The sequence below is a fragment of the Oncorhynchus tshawytscha genome, linkage group LG14 (assembly GCF_018296145.1).
Source record: "Oncorhynchus tshawytscha isolate Ot180627B linkage group LG14, Otsh_v2.0, whole genome shotgun sequence".
Classification (NCBI taxonomy): domain Eukaryota; kingdom Metazoa; phylum Chordata; class Actinopteri; order Salmoniformes; family Salmonidae; genus Oncorhynchus; species Oncorhynchus tshawytscha.
In genome coordinates this window covers 52,993,367-53,010,245 of record NC_056442.1, presented here as the reverse complement: position 1 = coordinate 53,010,245, position 16,879 = coordinate 52,993,367, and the positions used below count along the sequence as shown (strand labels likewise).

At 42.9% G+C, this 16,879-nt stretch overlaps 1 protein-coding gene across 6 annotated transcripts in view; it reads right to left on the bottom strand.

Moving 5' to 3' along the window:
* LOC112239481 (thrombospondin-2-like) overlaps positions 1–13,493 on the bottom strand; it is a 52,094-nt gene extending 38,601 nt beyond the window's left edge. For 2 of the 6 annotated variants that reach the window (XR_006078876.1, XR_006078877.1), the window contains exons 1-2: positions 12,223–13,159; positions 1,949–2,002 (exon numbers count right to left, since the gene is read on the bottom strand). Coding sequence is in view for 4 of the 6 variants with exons in the window: in XM_042297666.1 (XP_042153600.1) it covers positions 1,949–2,000 (52 nt within the window). In the remaining 2 variants the exon portion in view is untranslated. Of the gene's footprint in view, positions 1–1,948; positions 2,003–12,222; positions 13,160–13,260 lie in introns of those variants that run through there. The other 4 variants (XM_042297665.1, XM_042297667.1, XM_042297666.1 and 1 more) reach the window with 3 other exon arrangements.
* Positions 13,494–16,879: the final 3,386 nt, after the last annotated feature.

Below are 16,879 nucleotides of genomic sequence, written 5' to 3'. Positions count from 1 at the left end.
CCTAACCAAACATAGAGAATAATAAGGATCTCTAAGGTCAGGGCGTGACAGAATATAACTTTTCACAATACTCACATTATTGTGTGCATGCACAGCGCCAGCCGTGTTTCTCCGGTCACTACGGGACCGGAGCTACGGGACAGGCGCTATGGGACAGGCGCTACGGGACCGGAGCTATGCGACCGGAGCTATGGGACCGGAGCTATGGGACCGGCGCTACGGGACCGGCGCTATGCCACAGCACACAGATTGCTGTATAGGCTGCGTAGCCTAGTGGTTAGAGCGTTGGACTAGTAACTGAAAGGTTGCAAGATCGAATCACTGAGATCAAGGAACAAATCTGTTGTTCTGCCCCTGAACAAGGCAGTTAACCCACTGTTCCTAGGCCGTCATAGAAAATACTTGAAACCCTTGTAAGTGAACAGCTAAAAGAGTTTTTATTTACTAACTCTATTTTATCAATGTACCAATCGGGCTTCAGGAAGAAGCATAGCACAATTACAGCAGCCATGAAGGTTTTAAATGATATCACTGAAGCCCTTGACAAAAAACAGCACTGTGTCTCACTTTTTATTGATCTCTCTAAGGCTTTTGATACAGTTGATCATGCTATACTAAGGCAGAGATTGTCGAGTGTAGGTCTTTCGGAGCATGCAGTTGCATGGTTTGCTAACTATCTGTCTGATAGAATGCAGTGCACTCAATTTGATGGGCTTATGTCTGTTAAATTGCATGTCTTGAATGGTGTGCCCCAAGGCTCTGTACTTGGTCCTCTCTTATTCACTATTTATATAAATTATTTAGACAAAAATGTCCAAATGCACAACTTAATTTTTATGCTGATGATACTGTTTTTTACTGTTGTGCCTCGTCTCTTACAAAATCTTTCCAGAACATGCAAACTGCTTTTTATACTGTTCAACATACCTTGTGTGAATTGAAGCTTCTCCTCAATACTGACAAAACTAAACTAATGGTGTTTTCTAATGCAAGAAATAGACCTCTGAACCTTTCACCTATTACTACCTGTCAGGGCAAGGAGATAGAGGTTGTAACCTCATATAAATATCTTGGATTTTTAATTGATGATGGCCTCTCTTTTAAATTGCATATTCAACAATTTACAAAAAAATTGAAGCTGAAATTGGGATTTTATTTTAGGAATAAGGCCTGTTTTTCTTTTGAAGCCAGAAGGATGCTAGTATCAGCTACATTTATGCCTTTACTAGACTATGGCGATATTTTATATATGAATGCTTCCGCTCAGTGTTTAAGATCAATTGACACTCTTTATCGTGGCACTTTGAGATTTATTTTAAACTGCAAAACCCTTACGCACCACTGCACTTTGTATACCAGGGTTGGCTGGCCTTCTCTAGTCACTCGTAGGCTCAGTCACTGGTATACTTTTATTTACAAAGCCATTTTGGGTTTACTACCTTTTTATTTGTGCATTTTTATTGTTCAGAAATGTGGTGGGTACTCTATTCGTTCGCTGGACTTTGTCCTGCTAACTGTTCCAAATGTCCGAACTGAATTTGGTAAAAGGGCTTTTATGTGCTCTGCGCCATTGTCTTGGAACACCTTACAAAATACTTTTAAACTGGAAGAACTTGTCCTGATTGGTATTTTTAAATCACTGATGAAGGATTTTGAGGCTGATTCCCTGACCTGTCAATGTTTTTAATTTGCTGTTTTATACTCTTGCGAATTCAATGGTGTTTACTAGATTACTTGTAGTTTTTCATGTTGTCTGTCTGTAATTTTTTTAAAATGACTTAGTGCTGCCTATCTTGGCCAGGGCGCTCTTGAAAAAGAGATTTTAATCTCAATGAGCCCTTCCTGGTTAAATAATGGTTAAATAAATAAGAATAAGAATAATGTGTTCTAAACTGACTTGCCTAGTAAAATAAAGGTAAAAATAAAATAGGGTGCAGAATTACATTACCTGCTGTCAGATCACAGAGAAACACCATCAGCCAGGCAATCAGTGGTGTCATCCCTACACACACACATACACACACACACACACACATACACACACACACACACACACACACACACAATTATACAGTGCATTTGGAAAGTATTCAGACTCCGTGATTTTTTAAACATTTTGTTAAATTACAGCTTTATTCTAAATGGATTAAATAAATAAAAAATCCTCATCAAACTATACACACCCTACCCCATATAGACAAAGCGAAAACAGGTATTTAGACATTTCAGAAATTTTATTAAAAATGTTATACCTTATTTACATAAGTATTCAGACCCTTTGCTATGAGACTGGAAATTGAGCTCAGGCGCTGGGAGTTAACCCTAACCCTTTATGGTAGAGTGGCCAGACGAAGCCACTCCTCAGTAAAAGGCACATGAAGCCCGCTTGGAGTTAACCCTAACCCTAACCCTTTATGGTAGAGTGGCCAGACGAAGCCACTCCTCAATAAAAGGCACATGACAGCCCGCTGGGAGTTAACCCTCAGGGTTAACTCCCAGCGGGTTGTCATGTGCCTTTATGGTAGAGCTAACCCTTTATGGTAGAGTGGCCAGACGAAGCCACTCGTCAGTAAAAGGCACATGACAACCCGCTGGGAGTTAACCCTAACCCTTTATGGTAGAGTGGCCAGACGAAGCCACTCCTCAGTAAAAGGCACATGACAGCCCGCTGGGAGTTAACCCTAACCCTAATAACCCTTTATGGTAGAGTGGCCAGACGAAGCCACTCCTCAGTAAAAGGCACATGACAACCCGCTGGGAGTTAACCCTAACCCTAACCCTAACCCTTTATGGTAGAGTGGCCAGACGAAGCCACTCCTCAGTAAAAGGCACATGACAGCCCGCTGGGAGTTAACCCTAACCCTAACCCTTTATGGTAGAGTGGCCAGACGAAGCCACTCCTCAGTAAAAGGCACATGACAGCCCGCTGGGAGTTAACCCTAACCCTTTATGGTAGAGTGGCCAGACGAAGCCACTCCTCAGTAAAAGGCACATGACAGCCCGCTGGGAGTTAACCCTAACCCTAACCCTTTATGGTAGAGTGGCCAGACGAAGCCACTCCTCAGTAAAAGGCACATGAAGCCCGCTTGGAGTTAACCCTAACCCTAACCCTTTATGGTAGAGTGGCCAGACGAAGCCACTCCTCAGTAAAAGGCACATGAAGCCCACTTGGAGTTAACCCTAAACCTTTATGGTAGAGTGGCCAGACGAAGCCACTCCTCAGTAAAAGGCACATGACAGCCCGCTGGGAGTTAACCCTAACCCTAACCCTAACCCTTTATGGTAGAGTGGCCAGACGAAGCCACTCCTCAGTAAAAGGCACATGAAGCCCACTTGGAGTTAACCCTAACCCTTTATGGTAGAGTGGCCAGACGAAGCCACTCCTCATTAAAAGGCACATGACAACCTGCTGGGAGTTAACCCTAACCCTTTATGGTAGAGTGGCCAGACGAAGCCACTCCTCAGTAAAAGGCACATGACAACCCGCTGGGAGTTAACCCTAACCCTTTATGGTAGAGTGGCCAGACGAAGCCACTCCTCAGTAAAAGGCACATGAAGCCCGCTTGGAGTTAACCCTAACCCTTTATGGTAGAGTGGCCAGACGAAGCCACTCCTCAGTAAAAGGCACATGACAACCCGCTGGGAGTTAACCCTAACCCTTTATGGTAGAGTGGCCAGACGAAGCCACTCCTCAGTAAAAAAGGCTGGGAGTTAACCCTAACCCTTTATGGTAGAGTGGCCAGACGAAGCCACTCCTCATTAAAAGGCACATGACAACCTGCTGGGAGTTAACCCTAACCCTTTATGGTAGAGTGGCCAGACGAAGCCACTCCTCAGTAAAAGGCACATGACAACCCGCTGGGAGTTAACCCTAACCCTTTATGGTAGAGTGGCCAGACGAAGCCACTCCTCAGTAAAAGGCACATGAAGCCCGCTTGGAGTTAACCCTAACCCTAACCCTAAAGCCCTTTATGGTAGAGTGGCCAGACAAAGCCACTCCTCAGTAAAAGGCACATGACAACCCGCTGGGAGTTAACCCTAACCCTTTATGGTAGAGTGGCCAGACGAAGCCACTCCTCAGTAAAAGGCACATGACAGCCCGCTGGGAGTTAACCCTAACCCTTTATGGTAGAGTGGCCAGACGAAGCCACTCCTCAGTAAAAGGCACATGACAGCCCGCTGGGAGTTTGCCAAAAGGAACCTAATGGACTCAGACCATGAGAATCAAGATTCTCAATAACTATTTGGCCTGAATGCCAAGCGTCACATCTGGAGGAAACATGACAACATCCCTACGGTGAAGCATGGTGGTGGCAGCATCATGCTGTGGGGATGTTTTCAGCGGCAGGGACTGGGAGACTAGTCAGCGTGAAGGGAAAGACGAACAGAGCAAAGTACAGAGAGAACCTTGATGAAAACCTGCTCCAGAGCGCTCAGGACGTCAGACTGGGGTGAAGGATCACCTTCCAACAGGACAACGACCCTAAGCACACAGCCAAGACAACGCAGGAGTGGCTTCTGGACAAGCTAGCTTCCTTCCTCCTCTGTGTACATTGATTCAATACAAAACCTAGGAGGCTCATGGTTCTCAACCCCTTCCATAGCCTTACACAGTGGCTGTGGTCCAAACACTGAAAAGACACTCCCTTGTCCACTTACACATGCTTTATTCCCTTGGGGTATCCCCGTCACCATCTTGGAGGGTGGTCCAAATAATTAGCCAAGCAAGGAAGTTTGCACGTGAGGCCCTCAGCCCTCGTTTTTAGTCGGCTTTGCGAGTGTATAATTATGTTCACTCCGGGGCCTGAAACTCCCCATAATTCAATTTGTGACGATTGAAGAAAAGTGCCAAAACGTAAAAATAATATCAATGGAGAAGTCAACATACACGTGTAAGTAAAAATGAATGCAAATAAGTTAGAAATTGTGCTACTAACGCACATGATGGCACAAACACGGTTTTGTTTGGTTATCTTTTGGAAATTGTAGAAATAAAACATTTTCCTTCTTCAGAAGTTCCAGCTTGGCAGGCTAACGTTAGCTAATTCATTTGCTAGCTATCATACAGTAGGCGTAAATTAATAATTATAAATTTAATATATGTAGACTTGCAATCATAATTGACTGTAGCACATATAAAGCACCCACAAGTTACTGGTGGCTGAAAACACAATCATCGCGGGATGAACGAGTAACGAATTTCCGGCCAATGGTGGTCCATTTAAAATCATTCCTGCCTCCTTCGCCCCTCGCCCTGCAAGTGTATACTCGTCACACATCATGATACGCCATCAGAAGTGTCCACTTATTTGAGGGCTGAGTGGACAGGTTGTGTCTTTTAAGTGTTTGGACCGCAGGCAGTAATTATGACAACTTTATGTTGAATATGATGACAATGCTGTGACAATGCTGTGTGTAGCGGCTATGAGATTGTTTGGCCTAGAAAGGTTTTTTCGCCTGGTCACATACAGCTGATGTGTTGTGCATTGAAGTCCATAAGCGAAGGGAAAAGGTGAGAGAAGGAGAGCACATAGATGTGAGAAGGAATAAAACGTGGCTGCTATGAAAGTGAACTGTGTTTACGCGTGATCAGGGGTGTATTCATTCTGCCGATTCTGTTGAAAAATGTTTCTTATTAAACAGAAGCAAATGGAACGAAACGGGGATAAACATACCTGAATTTGTCCAATAGAAACTCTTGCTTGCAACTGTTGGACAAATGATAAAACCCTAGGTCAGCTAGATACAGATCTCTCGACCTGTGTGTTCCTACGCTGTAAACCTTCATTCATAGACCCTCTCTTTCTAAAATTATCAGATTTTGCAGGTTTTCCTACTTAGAAAGCATGTAGAGGTCTGTAATTTTTAGCATAGGTACACTTCAACTGTGAGAGACGGAATCTAAAACAAAATCCAGAAAATCACATTGTATGATTTTTAAGTAATTAATTTGCATTTTATTGCATGACATAAGTATTTGATCACCTTTGATCACCTACCAACCAGTAAGAATTCCGGCTCTCGCAGACCTGTTAGTTTTTCTTTAAACTCCACTTGCCGTGTTTGGAGAAAGAAAGATGAGTACAATCCCAAGAACACCATCCCAACCGTGAAGCATGGAGGTGGAATCATTATTCTTTGGGGATGTTTTTCTGCAAAGGGGACAGGACGACTGCACCATATTGAGGGGAGGATGGATGGAGCCATGTAACACGAGATCTTGGCCAACAACCTCCTTCCCTCAGTAAGAGCATTGAAGATGGGTCGTGGCTGGGTCTTCCAGCATGACAACGACCCGAAACACACAGCCAGGGCAACTAAGGAGTGGCTCCGTAAGAAGCATCTCAAGGTCCTGGAGTGGCCTAGCCAGTCTCCATACCTGAACCCAATAGAAAATCTTTGGAGGGAGCTGAAAATCCGTATTGCCCAGCGACAGCCCCGAAACCTGAAGGATCTGGAGAAGGTCTGTATGGAGGAGTGGGCCTAAATCCCTGCAGCAGTGTATGCAAACCTGTGTGCAAAGAACTACAGGAAACGTATGATCTCTGTAATTGCAAACAAAGGTTTCTGTACCAAATATTAAGTTCTGCTTTTCTGATGTATCAAATACTTATGTCATGCAATAAAATCCAAATTAATTACTTAAAAATCATACAATGTGTTTTCTGGATTTTTGTTTTAGATTCCGTCTCTCACAGTTGAAGTGTACATATGATAAAAATTACAGACCTCTACGTGCTTTGTAAGTAGGAAAACCTGCAAAATCGGCAGTGTTTCAAATACTTCTTCTCCCCACTATATATCTATCCTGCCCTGCCTTTCTAGTCTTCGAATGCCAAGTTAATAAACATATAACTGACTATTTTGAATTCCACCTAACCTTCTCCGATGTGCATTCCGGTTTCCGAGCTGGTTACGGATGCACCTCAGTCACGCTCAAGGTCCTAAGCGATATCTTAACCGCCATCAATAAGAAACAATACTGTGCAGCCGTATTCTTTGACCTGGCCAAGGCTTTCGACTGTCTATCACCACATCCTCATCGGCAGACTTGATAGCCTTGGTTTCACAAATGATTGCCTCACCTGGTTCACCAACTACTTCTCTGATAGAGTTCAGTGTGACAAATCGGAGGGCCTGTTGTCCGGACCTCTGGCAGTCTCTATGGGGGTGCAACAGGGTTAAATTCTTGGGCCGACTCTCTTCTCTGTATACATCAATGATGTCGCTCTTGCTGCTAGTGATTCTCTGATCCACCTCTACGCAGACGACACCATTCTGTATACTTCTAGCCCTTCTTTGGACACTGTGTTAACAACCCTCCAGACGAGCTTCAATGCCATACAACTCTCCTTCCGTGGCCTCCAACTGCTCTTAAATACAAGTAAAACTAAATGCATGCTCTTCAACCGATCGCTGCCTGCACCTGCCTGCCCGTCCAACATCATAATTCTGGACGGTTCTGACTTAGAATATGTGGACAACTACAAATACCTAGGTGTCTGGTTAGACTGTAAACTCTCCTTCCAGACTCACATCAAACTTCTCCAATCCAAAGTTAAATCTAGAAATGGCTTCCTATTTTGTAACAAAGCATCCTTCACTCATGCTGCCAAACATACCATCGTAAAACTGACCATCCTACCGATTCTCGACTTCGGCGATGTCATTTACAAAATAAATTGGATGCAGTCTATCACAGTGCCATCCGTTTTGTCACCAAAGCCCCATATACTACCGACCACTGCGACCTGTACGCTCTCGTTAGCTGGTCCTCGCTTCATACTCGTCGCCAAACCCAATGGCTCCAGGTCATCTACAAGACCCTGCTAAGTAAAGTCCCCCCCTTATCTCAGCCCACTGGTCACCATAGCAGCACCCACCTGTAGCACGCGCTCCAGCAGGTATATCTCTCTGGTCACCCCCAAAACCAATTCTTCCTTTGGCCGCCTCTCCTTCCAGTTCTCTGCTGCCAATGACTGGAACGAACTACAAAAATCTCTTAAACTGGAAACACTTATCTCCCTCACTAGCTTTAACCACCAGCTGTCAGAGCAGCTCACAGATTACTGCATCTGTACATAGCCCATCTATTATTTATCCCAAACAACTACCTCTTCCACTACTGTATTTATTTATTTTGCTCCTTTGCAACCCATTATTTATAGCTCTACTTTGCACATTCTTCCACTGCAAATCTACCATTCCAGTGTTTTACTTGCTATATTGTATTTACTTTGTCACCATGGCCTTTTTTTTTGCCTTTACCTCCCTTATTTCACCTCATTTGCTCACGTTGTATATAGACTTATTTCTCTACTGTATTATTGACTGTATGTTTGTTTTACTCCATGTGTAACTCTGTGTTGTTGTGTGTGTCAAACTGCTTTGCTTTATCTTGGCCAGGTCGCAGCTGTAAATGCAAACTTGTTCTCGACTTGCCTACCTGGTTAAATAAAGGTAAAATAAAATTACAAAAATATACATATATACATTGTTTTTACTTACCTTTCTGCTCTTTTGCACACCAGTATCACTACTTGCACATCATCATCTGCTCATCTATCACTCCATGGTTAATCTGCTAAATTGTAATTACTTTGCTACTATGGCCTATTTATTGCCTTACCTTAACATAGAGATTCTGGGAACATCAGTAGGTGGGTTGCGGTTAGGGAATGAAATTAACTATATTCTGGTAATCCGAACGATGGAACATATGCGGTTGTACTTAATGAATATGATGTCAGTTCGGTTGTCATCTGAGACGTTCTCATCAATGATAAGATGATAAAAACTCTACAGTTGAAAGTCTACACATCAGAGATATCGGATTCACATGGAATTGTTGTTCAATTTAAATGTTTGAATATGAAATTATTTGTGATGGGATGAAATGTCATTTTAGCTTCTAAAATGTGAGATTTGGGTTTTCATAAGACAGGGCTCTGCTCAATCAGTGGCCTGCCCCTGTGAAGGGACTTTTCAAACACGCCCTCCTCTCCCTTCCTATATAAGCCCTTGACGACAATATAACTTCTTTTTCCGAGGATGTAGGACGACGGTCCTATGTCAGAATGGTTCAGATAATAACTACAGAATGAAGCCAACATCAGCGTGAGCTTAAGTTGCGAATTGTATGAACTTTGAACTCTTATTCAGTACAGAAGTGATACCTCCTAGCCGTTGAGTTAGCAACAGCAGATGCAACAAGGGTTAGGAGGGAACAGACAGAGTATCCCATCTATCACCCAACGACGTTACTACAATGTATCCAATTGACAACCAGAGACATTCTTCAAAGGACTCGGTTTGGCAACACGGCCTTCCATCTACCACCAACCTACCGAAGCGCAGCTCAGACTAAATATTTATTGCATTTTCCTTTTCCAAATGGGCGGTAATTTAGAATGCATACGATACTGTATTTACGATAGCACAGCTTCGCCTTTGTTCCCATCTTCCCGCTCTTTCACTCAAACCCAGCCCCTTTTCTTTTGTGTAACAAGCTGTCATATCTGTTCCGCCCGCTAGGGATGTTTTCCTTTATGACATCATTTGTAATCAAGTTATGTTTTAATTATGTGTATGTGTAATTCTGTGTGATTAGTTAGGTATTTAGTAAATAAATAATTAAACCCAATTTTGTATTGCTGATTCAAATTGTTAGCCAGGGTCCGTGCAAATAACCAAGAATTTACAACTTTCAGATGAGACTGAATTAAGATGACGATTGATTTTGACTGCTATTGATGTAAAATATTACTAGGTCTTTTAAGAATTTATTTGGAAGATAACTCTATAAATATTATTTTGTGGTGCCAGACTCTCTAGTTAATTACATTTACATGATTAGCTCAATCAGGTAATATTAATTACGGAGAAATTATTTTATAGAATAGCATGTCATATCACTTAATCCGGCATAGCCAAAGACACGACACTGGTTAAATAAAGGGATAGGGTTATATATATAAATACCTGGTTAAATAAAGGGTTAGGGTTATATATATAAATACCTGGTTAAATAAAGGGTTAGGGTTTTTATATATATATATATATATATATATATATATAAATACCTGGTTAAATAAAGGGTTAGGGTTATATATAATATATATATATATATATATATATATATATATATATATATATATATAAATACCTGGTTAAATAAAGGGTTAGGGTTATATATATATATATATATATATATATATAAATACCTGGTTAAATAAAGGGTTAGGGTTATATATATAAATACCTGGTTAAATAAAGGGTTAGGGTTATATATATAAATACCTGGTTAAATAAAGGTGAAATAAATACATAAATAGGTCAGGTCGTAGAAACCTCATGATGGTTTAGGGGACATTTGAGTATCATGTCGTAGCCTAAACCAATCACTGTTACATTGAGATGGATTATGAATGACAGTCCCCCAATATACTGCAACTGAAATAAGCCCATGCTAATGAAAAAAATAATTGTCCTCCCTCATCTTAAACGACACTGATCTACAGAGAAGAATGGGAGAAACTCCCCAAATACATGTGCCAAGCTTGTAGCGTCATACCCAAGAAGACTCGAGGCTGTAATCGCTGCCAAGCTTGTAGCGTCATACCCAAGAAGACTCGAGGCTGTAATCACTGCCAAGCTTGTACCGTCATACCCAAGAAGACTCGAGGCTGTAATCGCTGCCAAGCTTGTACCGTCATACCCAAGAAGACTCGAGGCTGTAATCGCTGCCAAGCTTGTACCGTCATACCCAAGAAGACTCGAGGCTGTAATCGCTGCCAAGTTTTAGCATCATACCCAAGAAGACTCGAGGCTGTAATCGCTGCCAAGCTTGTACCGTCATACCCAAGAAGACTCGAGGCTGTAATCGCTGCCAAGCTTGTAGCGTCATACCCAAGAAGACTCGAGGCTGTAAGCGCTGCCAAGCTTGTAGCGTCATACCCAAGAAGACTCGAGGCTGTAATCACTGCCAAGCTTGTAGCATCATACCCAAGAAGACTCGAGGCAAGCGCTGCCAAGCTTGTAGCGTCATACCCAAGAAGACTCGAGGCTGTAATCGCTGCCAAGCTTGTAGCGTCATACCCAAGAAGACTCGAGGCTGTAATCGCTGCCAAGTTTGTACCGTCATACCCAAGAAGACTCGAGGCTGTAATCGCTGCCAAGCTTGTACCGTCATACCCAAGAAGACTCGAGGCTGTAATCGCTGCCAAGCTTGTACCGTCATACCCAAGAAGACTCGAGGCTGTAATCGCTGCCAAGCTTGTACCGTCATACCCAAGAAGACTCGAGGCTGTAAGCGCTGCCAAGCTTGTAGCGTCATACCCAAGAAGACTCGAGGCTGTAATCGCTGCCAAGTTTGTAGCGTCATACCCAAGAAGACTCGAGGCTGTAATCGCTGCCAAGCTTGTAGCGTCATACCCAAGAAGACTCGAGGCTGTAATCGCTGCCAAGCTTGTAGCGTCATACCCAAGAAGACTCGAGGCTGTAATCGCTGCCAAGCTTGTAGCGTCATACCCAAGAAGACTCGAGGCTGTAATCGCTGCCAAGCTTGTAGCATCATACCCAAGAAGACTCGAGGCTGTAAGCGCTGCCAAGCTTGTAGCGTCATACCCAAGAAGACTCGAGGCTGTAATCGCTGCCAAGCTTGAGGTCATACCCAAGAAGACTCGAGGCTGTAATCACTGCCAAGCTTGTAGCGTCATACCCAAGAAGACTCGAGGCTGTAAGCGCTGCCAAGCTTGTAGCGTCATACCCAAGAAGACTCGAGGCTGTAATCGCTGCCAAGCTTGTAGCGTCATACCCAAGAAGACTCGAGGCTGTAAGCGCTGCCAAGCTTGTAGCGTCATACCCAAGAAGACTCGAGGCTGTAAGCGCTGCCAAAGGTGCTTTAACAAAGGGTCTAAATATTTATGTAAATGTGATAAATGTGATATTGCATCTTTTTTATTGTATACATTTGCAAAAATGTCTAAAAACCTGGTTTTGCTTTGTCATTATGGGGTATTGTGTGTAGATTGATGAGGGGGGAAATGATTGAATACATTTTCGAATAAGGCTGTAACGTACAAAATATGAAAAAGGTCAAGGGGTCTGAATACTTTCCGAATGCACTGTAGACTGATAAATAACATTTTTAATGGTCTCTGTTGCTTATAGAAACAGTGACATGAACAGCAGAGAAATGTTACAAACTAACATTGGACCTACCTGCATGAAATGTCCCAACTCCTCCTCAGTGTCCTGTTTTAATGTCCCAACTCCTCCTCAGTGTCCTGTTTTAATGTCCCAACTCCTCCTCAGTGTGCTGTTTTAATGTCCCAACTGCTCCTCAGTGTCCTGTTTTAATGTCCCAACTCCTCCTCAGTGTGCTGTTTTAATGTCCCAACTGCTCCTCAGTGTCCTGTTTTAATGTCCCAACTCCTCCTCAGTGTCCTGTTTTAATGTCCCAACTGCTCCTCAGTGTCCTGTTTTAATGTCCCAACTCCTCCTCAGTGTCCTGTTTTAATGTCCCAACTGCTCCTCAGTGTCCTGTTTTAATGTCCCAACTCCTCCTCAGTGTCCTGTTTTAATGTCCCAACTCCTCCTCAGTGTCCTGTTTTAATGTCCCAACTCCTCCTCAGTGTCCTGTTTTAATGTCCCAACTCCTCCTCAGTGTCCTGTTTTAATGTCCCAACTGCTCCTCAGTGTCCTGTTTTAATGTCCCAACTCCTCCTCAGTGTCCTGTTTTAATGTCCCAACTCCTCCTCAGTGTCCTGTTTTAATGTCCCAACTCCTCCTGTGTCCTGTTTTAATGTCCCAACTCCTCCTCAGTGTCCTGACGTCCCAACTCCTCCTGTGTCCTGTTTTAATGTCCCAACTCCTCCTCAGTGTCCTGTTTTAATGTCCCAACTCCTCCTGTGTCCTGTTTTAATGTCCCAACTCCTCCTCAGTGTCCTGATGTCCCAACTCCTCCTCAGTGTCGTTTTAATGTCCCAACTCCTCCTCAGTGTCCTGTTTTAACGTCCCAACTTCTCCTCAGAATCCTTGTCAGATAGATCCACAGTAACATCCCACATCAGTTAAGCGTTACAATGCAAGAGAGAGAGAGAGAGAGAGTGTGTGTGTGTGTGTGTGTGTGTGTGTGTGTGTGTGTGTGTGTGTGTGTGTGTGTGTGTGTGTGTGTGTGTGTGTGTGTGTGTGTGTGTGTGTGTGTGTGTGTGTGTGTGTGTGTGTGTGTGTGTGTGTGAGACAGGAACCATATTTTACCTGTCTGTCTGGCGTTAAGTAGAGCTGCATATCTCCCAGAGAGAAACCCTACTGGGGATATGGAAAAAGTGTGTGTGTATGTGAGACCCTTCATGCTCAGATTATTATGGAGGAGACTCCTGGGTAAAACAACATCTCATCTCCCAGAACACACTGGGGCTCGTCTCTCTCTCTCTCTCACTAGGTTGTAGCAACTTCATGATGGGTATAGGGAACATTTGAGTATCATGTCATAGCCTGAATCTGTCACTGTTACATTGAACTGGGTGAATATGAATGACAGTAACCTAAACCTATCACTGTTACATTGAACTGGGTGAATATGAATGACAGTAACCTAAACCTATCACTGTTACATTGAACTGGGTGAATATCAATGACAGTAACCTAAACCTATCACTGTTACATTGAGCTGGGTGAATGGAATATGAATGACAGTAACCTAAACCTTTCACTGTTACATTGAACTGGGTGAATGGAATATGAATGACAGTAACCTAAACCTTTCACTGTTACATTGAACTGGGTGAATGGAATATGAATGACAGTAACCTAAACCTTTCACTGTTACATTGAACTGGGTGAATATGAATGACAGTAACCTAAACCTATCACTGTTACATTGAGCTGGGTGAATGGAATATGAATGACAGTAACCTAAACCTATCACTGTTACATTGAACTGGGTGAATATGAATGACAGTAACCTAAACCTATCACTGTTACATTGAACTGGGTGAATATGAATGACAGTAACCTAAACCTATCACTGTTACATTGAACTGGGTGAATATGAATGACAGTAACCTAAACCTATCACTGTTACATTGAACTGGGTGAATATGAATGACAGTAACCTAAACCTATCACTGTTACATTGAACTGCCTGAATGGAATATGAATGACAGTAACCTAAACCTAAACCTGTCACTGTTACATTGAACTGGGTGAATATGAATGACAGTAACCTGAACTGTTACATTGAACTGGGTGAATATGAATGACAGTAACCTAAACCTCACTGTTCACTGTTACATTGACTGTTACTGCCTGAATGGAATATGAATGACAGTAGCCTAAACCTATCACTGTTACATTGAGCTGGGTGAATGGAATATGAATGACAGTAACCTAAACCTATCACTGTTACATTGAACTGGGTGAATATGAATGACAGTAACCTAAACCTATCACTGTTACATTGAGCTGGGTGAATGGAATATGAATGACAGTAACCTAAACCTATCACTGTTACATTGAACTGGGTGAATATGAATGACAGTAACCTAAACCTATCACTGTTACATTGAACTGGGTGAATATGAATGACAGTCACCTAAACCTATCACTGTTACATTGAACTGCCTGAATGGAATATGAATGACAGTAACCTAAACCTATCACTGTTACATTGAGCTGGGTGAATGGAATATGAATGACAGTAACCTAAACCTTTCACTGTTACATTGAACTGGGTGAATATGAATGACAGTAACCTAAACCTATCACTGTTACATTGAGCTGGGTGAATGGAATATGAATGACAGTAACCTAAACCTATCACTGTTACATTGAACTGGGTGAATATGAATGACAGTAACCTAAACCTATCACTGTTACATTGAACTGGGTGAATATGAATGACAGTAACCTAAACCTGTCACTGTTACATTGAACTGCCTGAATGGAATATGAATGATAGTAACCTAAACCTATGGATGTTACATTGAACTGGGTGAATATCAATGACAGTCACCTAAACCTATGGATGTTACATTGAACTGCCTGAATGGAATATGAATGACAGTAACCTAAACCTATCACTGTTACATTGAGCTGGCTGAATGGAATATGAATGACAGTAACCTAAACCTATCACTGTTACATTGAGCTGGCTGAATGGAATATGAATGACAGTCACCCAACATGTTGTAATATAAATAAGGCCAAGCTCATGAAAACAAACTGTTATCCCTCAACAAAAAAAATCTCATAAATTTGTCTAAAAACCTGTTTTTACTTTGTCATTATGGGTTTTTGTGATGTCATTATGGGGTATTGTGATGTCATTATGGGGTACTGTGATGTCATTATGGGGTATTGTGATGTCATTATGGGGTATTGTGTGTAGATTGATGAGGGGAAAAACATATTTAATACATTTTAGAATAAGGCTGTAACGTACAAAATATGGAAAAAGTCAAGGGCTCTGAATACTTTTCGAATGCACTGTAAGTAATTGTAGTGTGTACAGTACTCTATAAATTTTGTACCAATTCTCTCTGTCTCTCAGTTCAATTAAATGAAATGAAAAGGGCTTTATTGGCATGGGAAACATATGTTAACATTGCTAAAGCAAGTGAAATAGATAATAAACAAAAGTGAAATATTCAATCAAAAACGTTTCAAAGGAATATACATTTCAAATGTGCAAATAGTTAATAAACTTAAATATGGGTTGTATTTACAATGGTGTTTGTTCTTCACAGGTTGCCCTTTTCTTGTGGCAACAGGTCACAAATCTTGCTGTTGTGATTCCACACTGTGGTATTTCACCCAATGGGAGTTTATCAAAATGAACCCCCCCCTCTCTCTCCCTCCTCTATCTCTCTCCCCTCTCTTTCTCTCTCCCCTCTGTTTCACTCTCCCCTCCCCCTCTGTTTCACTCCCCCTCTCTCTCTCCCCCTCTGTTTCACTCTCCCCTCCCCCTCTGTTTCACTCTCCCCCTCTCTCTCTCCCCCTCTCATCTCTCCACACTGTTTGGGGTATAGACATGTTGCCATAGCAGAGGCCAGATGGCCCTACTCTGTTCTACGTGTTCTCTTCCCCCCTCTCTCTCTCTCTCTCTCTCTCTCTCCCTCGCTCTGTCTCTCATTCTCTCTCTCCCTCTCCCCCCCCTCTCTCTCTCTCTCCTCTCTCCCCCCTCTCTCTCTCCTCTCTCCGCTCCCCCCTCTCTCTTCCCCCCATTCTCTCTCTCCCCCTCTCTCTCTCCCCTCTCATCTCTCCACAGTGTTTGGGGTATAGACATGTTTCCATAGCAGAGGCCAGATGGCCCTGCTCTGTTCTACGTGTTCTCTCTCTCTCACACTCTCTCTCTCTCCCTCTCCCCCCCTCTCTCTCTCTCTCCCCCCTCTCTCTCTCTCTCTCCCCCCCCCTCTCTCTCTCCCCTCCCTCTCTCCGCTCCCCCTCTCTCTCTCTCTTCCCCCTCTCTCTCTCCCTCTCTCTGTCTCTCACTCTCTCTCTCTCTCCCCACCCCCTCTCTCTCTTCCCCCTCTCATCTCTCCACAGTGTTTGGGGTATTGACGTGTTTCCATAGCTGGGGCCCAACGTGTTTGCTAATTATTACCATCCAGTAACCCAGTTGTATTATTATTAGTTATAAGTATATGTGTGTGTGCGTGCGTGTGTTTGTGTGGTTCTGTCCTGCTGAGTCACAGATTAATCTCTCCAATCTCCTTTCCATCTGCTGGTTCCACTGTGAGAGGTAATGAGTCCTACATATGTTGATGCTTGCACCAACACACATTCAAACAGTTTGGACATATCTACTCATTCCAGGGTTCCAAAGCACAGTCAAACATGAACACATACAGTACCAGTCAAAAGTTCGGACACATCT